The sequence below is a fragment of the Coccinella septempunctata genome, chromosome 3 (genome assembly GCF_907165205.1).
Source record: "Coccinella septempunctata chromosome 3, icCocSept1.1, whole genome shotgun sequence".
NCBI classification, from domain to species: domain Eukaryota; kingdom Metazoa; phylum Arthropoda; class Insecta; order Coleoptera; family Coccinellidae; genus Coccinella; species Coccinella septempunctata.
The window spans coordinates 24,703,851-24,723,125 of NC_058191.1; the positions used below are offsets into that span (position 1 = coordinate 24,703,851).

At 35.3% G+C, this 19,275-nt stretch overlaps 1 protein-coding gene across 2 annotated transcripts in view; it reads left to right on the plus strand.

The window, feature by feature from the left end:
- The first annotated feature begins 17,521 nt into the window (after positions 1-17,521).
- Positions 17,522-19,275, plus strand: part of LOC123309804 (homeobox protein CHOX-CAD-like) — a 28,882-nt gene continuing 27,128 nt past the window's right edge. The window contains exon 1 of one of the 2 annotated variants that reach the window (XM_044893074.1): positions 17,522-18,665. In XM_044893074.1, the coding sequence (XP_044749009.1) occupies positions 17,795-18,665 (871 nt within the window). In that variant the 5' untranslated portion in view covers positions 17,522-17,794. The remainder of the gene's footprint in view (positions 18,666-19,275) is intronic. The other variant, XM_044893075.1, reaches the window with a different exon arrangement.

Here is a 19,275-nt window from a genome sequence, read left to right on the forward strand (position 1 = left end):
TTACCTTAAGACATTTACAATGTATAGGACAAGTCAAATGAAAAATAGAAAATTCAATTTTCGGAAACTTATTCAACGACGACATTCATCGAAAATCCTGTAGTAAACTTTTCGCATTAATTCACTCAAACATAATATTCTCAAATGCCACCACTTTTTTGGGTCTCCCAATAGAAGGAAATTCTTTGTCATTCTCTTCATTCACAATCTTTCTGATTGTGGAAATATTTAGCTGAAATATAAGTCGTTTAGATTCAGATGAAACATTATATAAATTCTCTTACATTGAATATGTTCGCTACCGACTGACGTATTTTGGATTTCAGAATATCAGAGTACAGCTATTTTAATGAACTTGAGAAAATAATTTCATGGCCAACCGACTGCTAAAATAAATGTGAATGGAGTATATCTATGTTTCTATGTTCTGCCAAAATAAATTAAAATTTAAACAGCTCCTTCTGGGTGTTGCAGTTTCTTTATCAGTTACTATATTATACGGATTGCCAAATCAATATTCTTGGAGTTCTGGATGAACCTAAATTACCACTCTTTTATACCTGGGAACAACGAAAATATTCTTCAAGTGTGGAATTTCACTTGTAACAGTACGGAATGAAACGTTTGATTGTCCTCCACAATTTTTGTTAGGTTAGAAGGTTGGAGTGTCCTAAAATGGAATTGAGTTATTCTCGGGGGGGGTGATTTTTTAAAAACTTAATAATTGTCTGCGAGCCGTTGATTTTTCAAATTATATCTTTGATAGCTTTCAACCTCAATTTTACCAAGCAAATAAAAGTCTTTCCAGGAGGATATCGCCTTTTATTTCTTTCTGTTTCTAGCATTGTCATCCTCTCACACCCTTAGACGTTATTCAGGCCGGGATAGTTTACCTGTTTATTGCTTCATCTAGTATAAAATTTGAATACCCAGGCATCATAAATGTATCGATTTAATTCCCTCATTAGGGAGATCCCCAACCCTGTAATATTCCGAAGAAGTGATACCTGAATGATCGACTCATGGGCAATAAAAATAGGTCGTAATTGTCCAGTTTGGTTGTCGTAAACTCAACTACTAAGAACTTTACTAATATTTTATGCTGCTAATTGAAATTGAGAACTCTGACCAAGATACTTCCCCAAAAAGGATTCCATTATTTTTATAATGGTTCAACATTTTTGTTGAACCTCAGTGGAGCAATTTATTGGTTATAGAATATCTCGAATATCGAACTCTTTTATACGCAGTAAGCAGTAATCCAGTTTATTTATCTGAAAAAGGAGTTCAATTGGGAAGTTCATTCATTTTGTTGTTTTTGTTCTACTATAATAGACAGTTTTTCGACATAGCTAACATTCGAAAAGAAAAAAAGGTTCTTTGATATATGCACTTTCAGCGGTGGGGAAAGCGTCGGCAGGTTCTCAAAGAAAATTGTGAGGTGTACAGGGTGAGCAAAATTCGTTGTCTACTGAGGGGATCTCGAGAACTCTAAGAGCTAGAACAAAACGGATGACACATTTCCGAGCTATTTTTCATAGAAACAAAAAATGGTAAAAACCATAGCCTCCTGCGATTCTCCATTTTTGGGTTATTAGCAAAAAATGAGATGTTGACGATTTGGAAAAGTTCTCATAACTTTTTTGTCTTTTTAGTTACAGATCTGAAACTGAAACCTCATTAGGCACTTTCATACGTAGAATCTACCGACAAAAGATTTTTTTTCAATTCAAAAATAAGAAATTCAATAGGAGTTTACATTTGAAAAAACGAAAGTTAGCCTAATGATTCGAAATGAAAACATATTTTCAGCTCGTCAGTGGATTCTACGAAAGAAATGTGCCTGAATAAGGTCAAGTTTCGGATCTGTAACTTCAAAGACAAAAAAAATTATGAGAAATTTTCAAAATCATAATCACTCATAATCTAATTTTTTGCTAATATCTCATAAACGAAGAATCGTAGGAGGCTACGGTTTTCACCAATCTTTGTTTCCATGAAAAATAGCTAGGAAATGTTCCATCCGTTTTTTTCTAGCTCATATTGTTCTCGAGATCGTTGTCCACTGGGGACAACAAATTTTGCCCATCCTGTAGATATTCGAACTTGTCAGATTAAGATACTGTATATGCCCTCTACGTGTCTCTGATAATAAATTCATGTTAATTTGACAGTTTGCGTGGTGGGGCTGGTCGTACGGAAGAGTTGATTTTTAGAGGATATGTTGATTGGACCCAAAGGAAGCTACTTTTCGAGAGACTGACGATTCGGAAGTGATGCAAAGTCACAGTGAACCTTTGAAAATGCAAAAAAAAATCGTTACTGGTACATACTCGAGCGTGTCAGATTACCATCATACAGATGGTTAATCTGGATGTTGCAGACAAGTTGACCCATTAATCTGACACTAATCAGGGGGAATTTTCTCAATCTGACAGTTTGAAGTTGATAAAAAAGGCATTTTTTTAGATTATCTTCCTTTTTGTAGCTCAAATCGTTTCTGTATTCATTATGAAAGTTGTATATAATAAAATTCTATACAACTTTTGTCGGAAGCAATTTTACATACTTACTCTTTACCGTTTTTGAGTTAGAGGGCGATAAGGGCGAGGAGCTTAGCCACTAATGCGAAAGGCCAAGGTCAATGTAGAAACCCAGTCAATGTACATTCATCGCTATATATCTCAAAAACGTTTGAACGCAGAAAGAATTGCTTCGGGCAAAATTTGTAGAAAATGTTATGCTCTACAACACTTATTATATAATGAATGCAAAAAAGATTTGAAGCCCAGGGGTGGAGATAATTCGAATAAACTGATTTTTGTGACCTTTATGGCCCATTTTTGTTTTTTCGGCATGCTTAAACTGCTAGATTATCTTTTTTTCGATATTCTTGGATCATTAGAGTCAAAATAAGAAAAAAAGTCAACGCGCTCGAGAATGTATGTGACTTTTTTTTTGCCAGTTTGGCACCCTCCCACACATTTTCGTCACGCTTAACCCTCTAATGCCCAAGTTTTTTTTTTTTGAAATTATTTCCGTATAGTTTCAAATAAGCTTATGTAATCTACATCTTTTTTTCGAAAATAGTTAACTGATTTACATTAACACCTGTATACTCACAAAATGAACCTATACCTACTGAAGGCGGACATGGGCAGAATTATTTTGTATCCACTTATATGCAACCAGTCTCAAGGCGGACTTGGGTATTAGAGGGTTAAATTGTCAGATTAAGAGAATATAATATATACTTTTCAACATGTAATTAACCACATATATCTTAATCTGATACTCTCGATTATGTACAACGATTGTTTTTTTCTTCTATTTTGACAGGCTGTCCTAGACAATTCCCCCTATATACAGGTCTAATTTTTGGTAGAGGTACTCTGCGGGGTCCAAGGTATATCCTCTTATATTCATCTGACACGCTCCTGTCAATCCCGAATTTCCCTCTTGGACTCTCAACTATCGGAGGTAGTTTCTTTTTTTATGCCAGAAAGGGATAGACCTTTCATTGCTAAAGATGATTTCGTCATTGATGGGGTTTTACTGAGATTTCATAATAGTTGGGAAGCCCAGGATGCTATATCGAGCGTCAAGACCTAGAAGATATTGAAGATTAGATGGTAGAGCGAAAAAAGGTAGAAGGAAAAAAGGTTTCAGCGGTGGGGAAAGCGTCTGTGGGTTTTCAAGGATGTAAAACAATGGTCAAGTGTGCAATCCAACGGCCTTCACAAATATCGCTTCTGAGTTCACTTGTTGAATTAGGCTACTAAAAAGTGAACATGTATATATCCACCTGAGGAAGCTTTTTTTAGTTTCCATATGCCGATTGTTTGGAAATAATTGGATTAGATTAAAGTCATCTGCATTTTTATTCAATTTTTCTCTTTTATATGCACGATTACAGAATTTTGATCCAGTAATTTGTCTACATCATTATTCTCATGAAATTGATGTGGGGGATACTCGATAAAAATCCATAATCACACGGAAGAAACTGAATAACAATAATTTTCGTAGATTTTTAGTGTGGTAGTATAAATATCATATCCTAGTGAATATCATGTACATATCAGTTTCCTTAGTTCCATCCCACTGATCTTCTAGAATATAGATGATAGTTTTTCACAACATTCAACCCGAGAACATTAATTTGATCAGTAGGTACTTACATATCAATAATATCTGTTTGCCCATATCGGTTCTGATTCAAAGTTTCCACAACTTTTCTATTTATACTTAGTAGAATAATTCTTTTCGCAATTTGGTAGACTCCTCGAATAATAACTAACAAGAAAATCCTTCTCTATAATTCCTTGAAAAATGAATACTCCGATACTATAATCCGAAGCGTCAGTCGTTAAAATTAAAATTTAAAATTTCACAAGAATCGGTGATTTTGCGGATTGGTTAGATTCTGCATCAGTTTTAATTTTTAATTATGCAGAGTTTGGAAAAAGATGAGAAGTTATTTCTTCAGAATATCAAATAAGATCTAGCAATGATTTATATACAGGATGTCTGTAAACAAATGCGAAGGACTTAGGGAGATGATTCCTCGATGATAATGAGTGGGGGTTGTTCCTATAAATTTTTTTCTAAATCGACCTCCCTTCCAAGGTACAGCCTTTGGAAGGCGATGACGAGATGACAGTTTTTGATTTTTTTTTACTAAAAAATATTGAGTCATAAAACTATGTATACATAATATGAAGCACTAAGTAGATGTTACTCACACATTTTTTTTATATTTCATAACTTAGTTATCATAAGGGGTTGAAAATAACAACCCCTTATGATTTTCCTTCAAAAATTATTTTCGTGGGATATATTTTCGAAAAATAAAATTCTTTTATGGTTTACCATTCAATTCTGGGAAAAAAAGTCTGTTGCAGAATTTTGATACAATATATACTTTTCTGGGAATAAATAAAAACTTACAACAGTAGGTACGACGGTCTATATGAGGCAAAGAGTTGATGCATATATTTTAGCGGGTGGTAGTCGTTTTATGGGGCACTTATAGGATGAAATGATGTATGAGTATGAGTGGTCAGAACTGCTTATAAGTTTTTATTTATTCCGAGAAAAGTATCGACTACTGCGAAATTTTGCAAGAGACTTTTTTTCTCAGAAGTTGAATGGGAAACCATAAGAGAATTTTATTATTCGAAAATCTATCTCACGAAAATAATTTTTGAAGGAAAATCATAAGGGGTTGATAATTTCAATCCCTAATAATAAAGTTATGAAATCTAAAAAAAATGTGTGAGTAACATCTACTTAGTGCTTCATATTTTGTATACATAGTTTTATGACTCAATATTTTTTAGAACCCGTAAAAAAAATTAAAAACTGTCATGTCGTCATCGCCTTCCAAAGTCTGTATCTTGGAAGGGAGATCGATATAGAAAAAAATTTATAGAAACTACCCCTACTTATTTTCATCGAGGAATCATTTCCCCAAGTCCTTCGCATTTGTTAACAGACAGCCTGTATAATCTATAATCTTTATTCTCCTCAATTCATCATACAGAATGGAAACTACATACAATTTTTCGATGCGAGCTCAAGTAAGCTCATTTAAGAGCTTGTGTATGAGTTCGCTCGATTAATCCATTAAAAATAAATATGAAGTGTTCCTCACCAATAAAACACATCGAGGAACGATCGAAAGTGAAAGTTATAAAATGCAGTACAAATACTGAGCTGGCTGACTGATCATAATGTAATTAATATTAGAAACACTTAAACAATTCATGAATGGCATGTCGTTCAAATGTATCGAGCAGCCAAGAATTTGTGAGCCTTCTGAGAGAATGGAAGCTCTGCAAGGACTTGAGACAAGTTGGTATGACATTATATATTTGAGACAATCTGTAAAGAAATGATGCCCTTGACTTTTCCCTAGTTACTTTGAGACCCCTGACCATCCCGTTCTCTGCCTGTCGTGTTCTGTAGGCAGAATCCATGAAATCAAGCCTGTATCTATTTTTTGGAATAGAAGTTATCACGGTTCTCACGTACAGCTGTCTGGGATCCAGGACTCTCAGCTCCTTGAACAGTGCCTCTGTCGGAAACAAGACAGGCTTCTCGAAGAGAATCTTCAGCAGACGTTTCTGAGCTCTTTCAATGGGGTAGTAATATTTCTCTGCTAGACCCCCCCATGCGGCAATACCATACTGGAGGTATAATACAATGATTTGTATTTTTAAAATTATACAGGGTGTTTTCCAATTGAATGTCAATATTCATGGGGGTGATTTTTGGACCTATTTTAAGAAAAAAACTTCATATGAACATATGTCCTAAACGTCTTACCTTTTGAGATATAGGGTGGTAAACATTTCAAGAATAAATAAGACGCGAATAACTGAATTTAAACACTGATGAACTGTTAAACGAATAATGACAACAGCCTTGACAACATAAATATCAAATTTTTGGCCACAGCTCACTACGATAAGTAACAATTCTTTCTTACTTACATACCAAATGTAATTCATTTCAATGCAGAGAAACGTTTTTTATTTTTATAAGCGAAAACTGTGCATCGGATTGAAAAAAATCAAGTGATCAACATTGGTAAGAAATGATTGGGAGTTTCAAAAATAATTTTTATTTCAGGAAAAAAACTGTGGAGTACCATCAATGTCTCCTAAAATAGGTAGGTCAAATTCCGTACGAACGCCACTGGTGGAAATTTAAAAAAAAGTGATACATTAAAGAATGCCTCTTGATTCATAGTTTCATTGAAATATCTGAAGTGGTATTGTAGATATTAATAATAAATGATTTATTTCTGAAAACATTACCACCCTGTATCTCAAAAGGTAAGACGTTTAGGACATATGTTCATATGAAGTTTTTTTCTTAAAATGGGCCCAAAAATCACCCCCATAAATATTGACATTCTATTAGTAAACACCCTGTATTCTTGATAATATTAATTTTCTTCGCTTCTGGTTGGATTTCTTCGGGAATGGCCTAAATAGGTTATTTCCCGACATAAAAACTTACATTTTCCGGTTTAGTGTTTTATTTATGGTATAACTAATTTTTCATTATGACCCTATGATGCTCCATATACCTCATCCAAAAAGCAAAATTATATTATAGTTCCTGAAAGCCGGATAGTATCCTAAAAAGAATCGCATCCCTTCTTTGATTCAGAATGTTTCCAATGTTTTAAAACGGGTGACTGTCAGTGATATGAATTTCATTCAAATTGCGAAAGTCGCGAACAAGTCATCATTTTTTTTTTATCGATACATCGTTTATTTTTGTACAGTTCGAATATGAGAACAACATACTTATATAGGAATACTTATATCTTACAGTATTATTTTGTTAATTTGGTTCTTGCTCTCATTCCGTTCATTCTTCGAAATATCGATTTCTTTCAGGTACCTACTTATAGTAACTTAATTCCTGATTTATCTATGGTCACATCCCAGAGGATCCATCCTTTTGTCAGGACAAAAGGATGGCTGGGGTCACATCCTGTTTCACTTAGCTGGTTACCTCGAGCTCCTGAGAGTCCTTAGACCTCAAATTTTTAAAAATTCTACAATTTGCTCACTGAACCAACGGTCTAAAACTTCAAAATTTCATCCTTTTAATCTACCTGGAAGTGACCAGGTTTCGCATTCATTCAGTTTTAAAAACGGAGCAAGGAACCGTCATCCCGAAAACTGGACGTCCATGTAACAGGATTAGAGTGAAAGGGATGTTTAGAAATGTCATACTTCAAAAGTCAACGGCTTTATACAAAGCAAAACTTCTCCCTCTGCTCCAAAAATATTTTCGAAAAATTGACAACGTTTAATGAATAATCACACTGAGGGTTGACGTCCTAATACTGAAATTATTTTCTCATTTGAAATTCCGGGAAATGTAGATTTTAAACTACTAGAAATAATAGAAAAGAAACACTGTCACTTCGGGCACATTTTCTCTGCAAGGACAGTCAAGCGTTATTTTAGAGCTAAGTATACTCCATTCACTTTTATTTTACCACTCGGTTGGCCATGGAAATTTGACACATTTCACTCTGTTCATTACAAAAATGTGGCGAATGTGGGGAAAAAAATTTTTGGGTATTAAATCAGCGCTAATAATCTGTCCATCTGCTCTGCTGAACTTCTTGCAATTCAGAAAGCTTTGGAATTTATCATCCTACACAGACACAAAGATCTAAATGCACAATAGTTTCAGATTCGAAGAGTGCTTTGTGAAAATTTGTAATCAGAAAATTAACTCTTCAAATGATCCTCTTTCTCTAACAGTTAGGAAACTTATAGTTGACATTAGAAATCGAGGATTTTCTTTGATATTGTTATGGGTTCCGAGCAGAGATATAGAAGGAAAGACTTCTATATCTCTGGTTCCGAGTCACTGTAACATTCATGGAAATGAGAAAGCTCGCTAAGTTGGGCTGCTCTCAAAGAGCAATCTCGATTCCAGCTAATCCTAAAGACCTTTCACCTATCTATAAAGACAAAATATGGAAATTATGAAATGAGGAATGGATCCAGATTAGTCAAATCTGCCCTTGAGTAAAAACCATGGCAATGCATATTTGGACATTTTGTAAAATAAAAGTATTCTTCACATTTTCTCGTATAATGTGCTGTTTCCAAGTAATTTGATGATCAAAAATGAAAAAGTATCTGTGAAATTCGAAAAATTGGGTACATTGGCTGAATACAATTATTTTTAAAAGATTCACAGATGTGTAGTGTCACAGATTTAGCTATTGAAGGTTATTTTGTTTTTCCAGGGTGGCACAGCTTCTCATGAAAACTGGATATATCTTTTTATCATGGCCGAATTGAAAAAAATGGTATATGAAAAAAAGTGTTTTTTTTTACCTCAAGAATCTACTGTTAAAATATTTATATTGCATTGAAAGTCTCTATTGCTGCACCTACAATAGTTTCTGAAGAATATTTTTCTGACAAACAATTTGTGAAGATTATCAAGGAATAATAATATTTTTACGAGTCAAAGACTCACCCTGTATACAGGAGTCTGAAAAATATGAGGCGATTGGACAATTTCTTGCTAAAAATTTTAATCAAAGTTAATAATTTTCTCAATACGTCAAATAGAACACATGAATCTTAGAATCTTGAATGAATGGTTATGATGTTTTTTTTGTACTTTAATGAGGAGGTTGTATGTAATTATTTCAGTAAGATGAATGAATCACAGTAAGAATCTCAATATGTTTAATTCTTCTATTTCTTCTAAATAATAATAGTGGTGGCTTTTAATTGATTGAAATTAACTGTACATTAATTTAAAAGAAGTACACATATAAAAATGCTGATTTCTATTATATCGTTATCGGAAACATGCCTTTTTTGTAGGGAAGTAATTGATGAACTATTCGGAATAAAAATCATAAAAAGAAGAATAAATGAGCCTGTACCTCATACGATTTTTATCATCAATAAATTGCAAACCTAAGAAAAATGCATGTTTCCGATTACTCTTCAAAAATATCAATCATTCGTAAAGTGTATATTTACCTTGAAAGAGTGAAAATTCGAATAACAGTGACCTACAGGGCCAAATCACCCTGTCAAAACCGGAAGTATAAAATAGTAATACCTAGTAGCAGTCTTTATACAATGCCGTAAGCATACAACAATTTGTTACATTTTTATTACAATTTATTACACCAGGTGCTTATTTTATTATAGTTGCCATTCCCGAATTTTGCCTGTTTGGCGAAGGTTGTAACTGAAACCACACTATCCACTTGTAACTTTTGTCGTTGTTGTTGTAATTGTGACGATCGATTTTGATCTTTCTAATTCTACGATATCAAATATTCTGAGTTCGTGTAAAATATTTCATTATACCAGACCAATTGCTACTGGAGAAAAAAAACCCGTATCATGTAATACTTTTGATGACCAAAATATTAAATCTTGACCAGAACATTATTCGTTTCGTGTATTAGAAAAACTACGTTTTTCGAAGTTGAATATCATTATTTGTTGAATTGATCAACTGATTTTCGGTCAAAATTTCACATTTTTCTTCAACTGTATCGATGGTCATCTCAAATATTGCATAATACTGGGTGTGGTAAGCATTTAGCATCAGTGTGGTCTGTTGTTATGAAATATTTGACTATGATAATAGCAGCTCTTGGAATACACGATATCAGAATATTTGATATCGATAGTGCGACGTCCTTACAAAGTTTAAAATTGGGAGTTGAATTGATGAGTCATAGAATCGGCATAGTATTATCATTTCTAGATTTCGAGTTATGAACAAAAATTGAGAAATTGCCATTTTCAATAATCCTGAATAACTCACTTGTTTCAACTCGTACTCGAAAATCATTATGACACTCTACAGGCACTTTTTAATGAATAATTCCATCAAGATTTTATTTGATTTTTCGATCCAAGATTCTTGGATTTTCATGAGAAAAAATATGACCTTTTTTCTGCTTTCTATTTCGCTATTGAATAATAAGACAATAAGTAGGTAGGCGTTACCTCAATCGAGATAGGAATTACCGATTGTCGAATCACTTTTCCTATACAGTGTGCGTCAAAATTATGGAACAAATTCGTTTTCTCAGAAGAGAAATATTTGGCAAAAAAATCCTGAAACAGGTCAATTTTTCTTTCACTTTTAACAAATTTTTATGCATTTTTGAAGGATTTTTGTTGCACCCGGTGCCATCCCCATCAACCTTCTTAATTTTTTGAATAGGGAAAGTGGGTCCTGTGGTACTTTTTTGGCAAGGTCTTTGTATCATCTTTACAGGCGTGCAGAAATTTCGATTCGACCGATTTGACTTAGGTATGACTCATTCAATTTTAATGAAATTTTCAGTGTAGTGCAATATGAGGTAGTTGAGGTAGTGAGGTAATTGTATCGAACGAAACTCACCCATCTGAGGGTAGTTATTTTAAGGTTATGCATCTTAATATCCAGTGCTTGTCTAATAAACTTTCTCTTCTTCCATTACTTTTGACCGAAAAAAATCCGGATGTTATATGTTTGAGTGAACACTGGATTACTGCAGAGCATGATATTAATTTATTCAAACTCGCTCAGTATGTACAGATTTCACAATTTTGTAGATCCAAACACATTCATGGGGGAACTATAATTTATGTTAAACAGAATATTTTCAGTTACTGTAAAAGATTATCTTTTCTCGAAAATTATAATGTTGAGCTTTCGTTTGAGTGCTGCGGCGTCTCTGTTTCTGATAATGTATGTATTATATGTGTCTATAGGTCTGATGGAGGGGATCTCGAAATTTTTGAGAGCGCTTTCGCCTCGATGCTGGGAGAGGTGACCTCGACTTTTTCTTGTTGTTTGATTTGTGGTGATTTTAATATCGATGAGATGGATACTAGCTGCTATAAGACAAAATCTCTCAGAAACATTCTTAATGCTTTCGACCTTCACTCCATGGTTAGCTCTCCGACTAGGATATTTACTAATTGTAACGGTGTAACCAGCCAAAGTAGCATTGACTATGTTATAACGAATGGGTCAGCCTCTAATCAACTTAATGTTGAAAACACCCCTTCTGGCCTATCAGATCATCATTTTCAGATCGTCGAAATTTTCGCACAATCGGTCGAACCGCATAGGCATACGATGTTTGACAGATATTCTAGGTCCTTCAATACAGAATCCTTGAACGAGTTCAATAGCCTTTTAAGCAGGAACCTCCTGTTTGATTACCATGAATGCACGGACGTCGACACATTTTCTGTATTCTATGATACCTTTATGTGGTGTTTTCAGGTGGCATTTCCCACTAAGCATACGAAAATCAGATGTTGTTTACGCGATAAACCCAGATATTCAGACAATTGGAATTCCTGTCTAAGTCATCTTTGTTTTTTTATGATGACAATATAAAGGACGAGTGCAGGCGTCTGAAACTCGATATTACGCGTACGATGGAACAGGAAAAGCGGAGTTTTATTTATGACAAAATTAATAATAGCACGAATAAAAACAAGACCATATGGAAAATAATCAAATCAATTAAATCGGAGTATTCCTCTCGACCCGGCCTGAAATTAGAAATGAATGGACATATGATTGCTGATACCGCGGATTTATGTCGCGAGTTCGGTAAGTTTTTTGCAAATACTGCGAAGAATATGGTAGACAAGTATTTTCGGGACCCCATCGGAACTGGATGCACAACTGCGAGATGTAGAGTCGCCGAATCCATGTATTTTGATCCCATCACCCCTGGCGAAATACACGAACTTATCAATGCGCTACCAAATAAGCGTTCTACAGGCGTAGACGAGATTCCGGTGTCTGTTCTGAAGTATTCCGTTGATGTGATTAGTCATCATATTGCGGATGCTATCAATTCTTCCGTGTTGAGTGGTGTTTTCCCGAACATTTTGAAGACCGGGCGCACAATTCCTCTGCTTAAAAAGCATAGTCCTACTGATATTAACAACTATCGGCCTATTACAACGGTTGGAATTTTTTCCAAGATTTTTGAGAAAACAATGGCTCGTCGGCTTATGAAGTTCTTTGAAAGAGGTAGGTTACTCTCGGAGTCTCAACACGGCTTTAGGCCAAACCGATCGACAAACACGGCGATAGCCGACATTGTGCAACATATATCCTCAAGTATGGACAGGGGAGAATTTGTGATAATGCTCTGCTTCGATCTGCGTAAGGCATTTGATTGTCTTGATGCAGATTTTGTGTCTAAAAAGATGGAGCATTTGGGTGTTAGAGATTTCCTGAATCAGTGGTTGACATCGTTCTTGAAAGATCGCTCGATTGTTGTGACTATTGATGGTGAGCGGTCCGACGTTTTCGCGGTACCTATTGGCACCCCACAGGGTAGTGTGTTGGGGCCTTTATTGTTTTTGATATTAATTAATGACCTACCTGAATTTATTACGGAAGGTATGGTTTTCCTTTATGCTGACGACACCACGATAGTGATTAGTGATAGGTGTCGTGATCGTTTACTAGTAAAATTGCAAACAGTTATTGCTCAATTTAAAGACTGGTGTGAGCGTAACAAACTCATCATAAACTCGGAGAAGTCAACAATGGTCGAGTTTCATAATCAATATAGGGAGCCTTTTTTGCGATCACTCAAACTCAATGGGGGCATTTTAACGGCATCATCGCAGGTCAGCCTTCTCGGCACTATATTGGACAGTAATTTGAAATGGTCTGCCGAGATAAATAAAATTTGTAAAAAATTGAATAAATGCTACTACACTCTGTACAATATAAAGAAATTTATTGACACAGACGCTGCATTGACCTATTACTTTTCGAACATATTCTCGGTGCTACGGTACAATGTTGTCGTCTGGGGGGCGGCTGTGGACTGGAGGAGTGTCTTCATTGTTCAGAAGCGCATTTTGAGGTTGCTCTTTGGCATCGATTCGAGATCTTCCGTCAGACCCGCTCTTATTGCTCATGGTTTATTGTCTTTTCCTTGTATTTATATGTATTATTTGCTTATCTTTGTTCACGATATAAAGGAGAATTTGACGAAACGATCTGAGTTTCATCAATATTCCACTAGAAATATGCATAAGTTGCATATTCCTAAGCACTCTCACTCTTTCCATGAGCGATCTCCATATCATGCAGGAATTAAGTTATATAATTTGTTGCCCTGCTCTTTAACTAGGTTGAGCGCCAAGGCGTTCAGACGAGGTTTGAAGTCCTGCCTCATAGAGAATTGCTTCTATAGCGTAGAGGAATTTATTCAATACTGCTCTAAATAGATAAAATTGTTGAGTAATATTTCTATTTCAGTGTCAACTATATTTGTTTTATAGATTGTATGCGTTGTTTTTATGTATTTGTGCTTGTTTCTTTACTTCTTTTCGATTTGACATACCATGTATTTATTGATGGTCAAATAAATTATTATTATTATTATTATTATTATTATTATGAACCATATTTTTATCGCTCATATTTTGAATGAAATCATTTAGTACAAAAAATTACTGCATATGCACATAAACCTGAAATGTCTATACAAATGAGAACAAATACTTAATAAACAAACGAAACATATAAAAGGCAAGAGAGGGGATTAACAGAATATCCACATTGAATTTTCGTTATGGTTTCCTCTGTTTTAGCCATTTTCATTAAATTTCCGATAGAACTTTTGATGAGATTGGGATTTTGCTTGAAAATAGGTATTGTATTCCTCGAAAATTCTCTCAATTAAATATTCTACTTGATAGACTTTTGTCTTCAAATGCCTCCACACAAAATAATCTAGAGGGTTCAAATCAGGCGATATTTACGGCAATGGGGGCTCCACAACCAATCCATCTGTTAGGAGGATTCCTATTTAGTAAATTCCTCACGATGAAAGCAAAATGAGGTACATTGTCCAATAGATTCGGTAGAATATTTTCCAAAAAGTTGAGGTGATTTTCACCATTCAGCGTTTCTGCAATAATGTGATGGCCAAACTAGAATCCGACTATTGTTCCAAGTGAAATGTTGACAGAATATCTGTGTTTTTTTATTATGAATGATTCCCCAATTTCGGGTTGTTCCTAGCTTATTTCTTGAGAATTGTTGATATTAAAAATTACATTCTCAGTGAACAGAACACCTTCTCTCAATAAACTACGGAAAATAGTTCGTTGGTGACTAATAACCCAGAGACCAAATTGTACCTAATCTTTGTGATAGATCTAGTGGCGACAGTTCTTGAACCTTTTGGTAATGGAATGGGTGCTTTGCCAAGTTCCTAAGTAATTTTACGAACACCTTCGCCCTATGGTTCCTTCTTCACCCTTTCAACGATTTGATTAAAAATTTCGTTATGAATATTTGGCCTAACAATGTTTTTCGCCTCACCAGGATACTACCCTTGTCCTTTAGAATAATGGAGCACTTTTCCAAAAGTTTGGTTGATGAAATCTGGTTGACGAAATTTGGTTGGGAAATCGTCTTTGGTATTCAATTTTGGATTCATTTCCATTTCCAAAACATATCTGAATATTTCGCATAAGTGAATAATTCTGACATGTTGTTATACACTTGTGACAAAACATTCATTTAATATTCACCTCTATGAATTAAATGATTCAAATGGGGATGAGTGTTTTATGAAAAATTTTCAATTTGAACAATTTTGTTTTTTTTATCTAATTGAACATTTCACATCATTTTATTATGCATATGAAGTAAATTTCTGAACCTATTAAATAATTTTATTCAGAGTATGAACAATTAAATATTGATTCTGAGTTAGATTAAACCATTTCAGGACTAAGGAACAGCTCTGCATCTTGTATTCGTGCAGACGATGCTTTTATTGCTTTTACTATACCCAGTTCAGAATATTTTCACTGAATTGAAACGGAATTTCGTTTTTCTTAAAATATTCTCTCGCAAAACCAGAGGTGTGCCATAAAATTTGAAAATATCGGTATAATTTCTCATTATGGAAGAATCTGAAACGGATAATGAAGTTTTGGAAAACCAATGTAGGTACAGGGTGTTTTTCAACATGCATACTTAATCCGAAATTATCACAACAACAACCCTGTATTTTGAAAAACATGTTGGAATTATTCAATGTTCTCTTTCATTTTATAATGAACTGAAAATTACATCAAAATTGAATGAGCCATACCAAAGTTATTGATGAAAGTAAAATCGGTCGAATAGGACAAATCACTCTGTAGAGCCTCTAACCATAAACCAAACATTGTTTCGAAACTGCCTCGTATAAATTTCTCCTAAAATCTGACGGTCTCCTCCGAAATCATCCTGCACAGAGTGCGTAAAAAGAATTCATATTTTCGATATTCACTATTTTTGTGAAAAAGACTCAAACAGATCAATTTTTTTTATGAACCCTTTGTTATTATAGGGATGAAATTGTTAAACTCATCATAATAGAATTTCTACTTTTTTAATGAAATGATGTTCATCGTTGAAACGTGTATGTCATCGAACTCAAAATAGGTACATAAAAAATTTAGAATTCAATAAATTCGACCATTTCATCCTTATAATCAAAATTTACGTAAAATACAGAGTGAGTCTTTGACTCGTACGAATATTTTAACAGTGGATTCTTGAGGTCAAAAGAAACACTTTTTTCCTTCACCATTTTTTTCAAATCGGCTCGGTTTAAAAGATACAAGATGTCTCAAAACCATAAAAAAATTTTTTGTTCTATCTCTCAAATTGTTTTATCGAATGAAATAAACTTCGGATTATAGTTTTTCATTTATTTGATGAATCTTTTTCGAACACAAGATATCACATACGTCTTCCAGTTTTCTCATTATGATCATTACATACCATAGAAGTATCAAAAATTGAAAGAACCCAACCCTTGAAAATAAGTTGGACTTCTAATGAATATTTGAACGTTTTGTAAAATAACAGTATTCCTCAAATTTACTCTTATCATGCGCAGATTTAGCTAGTTAGTCTGAAGGTAATTTTGTTTTACCAAAGGGTGGCATAGCTTTAAGAAAACACTAAATGGCTTTATCTTTTTAACATTGCCGAATCGAAAAAAATGGTATGAGTAAAAAGTGTTTCTTTCCTCAAGAATCTGAGGTTAAAATAATTGTACGAATCAAAGACCCTGTATAAATTTTTTTCGCCAATGTTTGAATCTATATCTGTTACATATATTATCATTATAATACATCGTTCGTATTTATATTTCAATAAAATGTGTTTTATTTGAAGTTGTTTTTCGAAGGGTTTGCGGTTTGCCACTGTCTCGATGATAGTCTCTTATTGGGCTAAAATTAAAATTTGAGAAACACTGCGGCTATCACAATACCTTGGGAATGACAAGTCTAAAGTGTAATAAAATTCGGACCTCGTGTAATAAATTGTAATAAAAACGTAACAAGGTGAAGATGCTCCTGGTTTTGACAGGGTGATTTGGCTGGTATTATGTCATTCATTTCATCCCATATAAACATATTGAAAAAGGCTTGATAACTTATCCTTATCAATGACCAGATCAATTTCAGCACGAAAAGGTCTATCAATATTAAGCATTAAAAATAAGGGTTGCATCTACTATCTTCCAAACCTTCTAGAGGGTGGAATTACAAATAAAGAGTTCGGTAATTTGGAATAAAAATCGACTGCTTGAGCATTTTTCGACTAAATAGTGAATACCAAATATATATCAATATTGTGCGTTACTTTTCACAAACTCTGTATTTTCACATGATAATTTCAACCTGATGGAGGCATTATTTCGGAATTCATAAATCTACCTGAGGAAGAATTTTTATGAACAATGATAAATGATAATATGCTTCTTTCAAAATTCATTAGTATTCCACTGATGATCCATCGCCAATGGGAAGAGTTCAGTTCTTCGAAACACTTAACCCTAGGACTCCAGGACGACGCAGCCTCTGCGCATCTCCACCTGTTGATGAGTGGGAGTATTGTGCATACCCCACCGCCCGGACTCAAAACCATAACAATGGCCGTCCTCTGCCATTGGCCCGGATTTTAGGTGGCGCCTCCCCGACAGGTAAAATACTCCGCAAACTATCTCCGTTATCACAGTCAGTCGAAATACCAGTTTATTCAAAATTCGAGACGCAGCCGGTCGCGAAATACCCGGTCTAAGGAATATCGTTTTAAACGGAAGCTGTCGTGTGTTGTAAACTGTAATTTGTTGTGTTTATTTGTGTTTGTGTTTTATACAGACTTGTCAGTTCGCGCTCTCAGCCCTGAAGGCTGAGTCGGCAATTAGTAATTTGTGAATATGGATCCCAACAACAATAATAATAATAACAACAACAACAATAATTCGCATTTATACCGTCACCCTGGTATACCAGAGGATCGTCCACCATCACCACAACCTGGACCATCAGGGCTATGCAACCGCCGAGCTGCCCCTGCTAATAATCAAAATAACCCAGCAGGAATTCATCATCCTGGAGTTCCCGATCCGGCTGCAATATATGGGTATCCTGGATCTCCAGGGATTCCCGCCATACCCGGACCTTCCGGATACGCTATGCCCGGACCATCTGGCCTTCAAGGTTCGCTAGGCCACGCTGGACATTACCCCATGCACAGTGCCCATCAATCGAACCCAGGACCTTCGGGATACTCACATCATCACGCTGCTGCCAGTGCTCACATGAACCACCAAGCACCCCCTACACATCCTTGGTACCAGGGCTTCCACCCTCAGGCTCAGATGCCGAACCCGAATCCGTACTGCATGCAAGACGCAGCCGAACATTATAACGTGTGGCAGCATCATCAGGCGATCTTCAACAACGAGTACGCGGATCTTTTAGGCCATAACGTCTTTCAAATGACGCCGCCGATGCATCCTTACGATCAGAACGTCAACAGGTTACCTTCGCCGTCTTTGACTCTTTCTCCAAGCGATTCTTCCGGTCCGGAAATGGATAATATGAACTCTTCTTCGTCTACTTCTCCGCCGAGTACTAGCAGCGGCCCGCCGAGCCACTCGTGCGGTGGCCACTCGGGCGGCCATCCAGGTTCTCATGCTATGTCTTGTGGCGGTGCTCATTCCAGGAACGGAAGTAGGCCGAGTGCGGCTAGAAGCCCTTACGAATGGATCAGGAAGTCGTCTTATCAGTCTATGCCGAATCCAGGTATTTATCATCTTATTTATCCATTATTTAGTAGGTACTGCAATTATGCAGTACCTACTAACGGCCAGTTCAACACTCAAACTTCGGGTATCATAAAGTTTGATCGGAGAATCAACGCTTGATCGACGAATATACTTCAAATTGTTTTCAATCGATAATTCAGTCACGATCATTCAGAATATCATTCTCGCATCAAATTATGATGTTCATACGTCCATTCAATTATTCTCAATTGCTACTTCTTCAGTATATTCAGAAATGAAAAGGTTTCAGTGATTTCGTTTTAGAAATCGAGTGACTGTCAAATCATTGATCGGACAATCAGAGTTTTATGAAACCCGCTGTGAGTCCCTCTGATTTTGAAGCTTTCTTTAGTCCTACTAAAAAGGACACTAAAGGAAGCTTGAGGGGACATTGAATTTTACTATGAAACTAGACGTAAATTGTCGTAAACAAGATTTATTCTTTAATTGGCTGCACCGGCGGCGACTCTAAATGAATATTGTGTTTCTCGGCCAAGTGTTTCTCAAAATTGCCTCATTTGAATCTTAATCTTTCGCATAATCTGATTTTACCCTCATAAAACTAGGAGATCCACTTAGGAATTTTT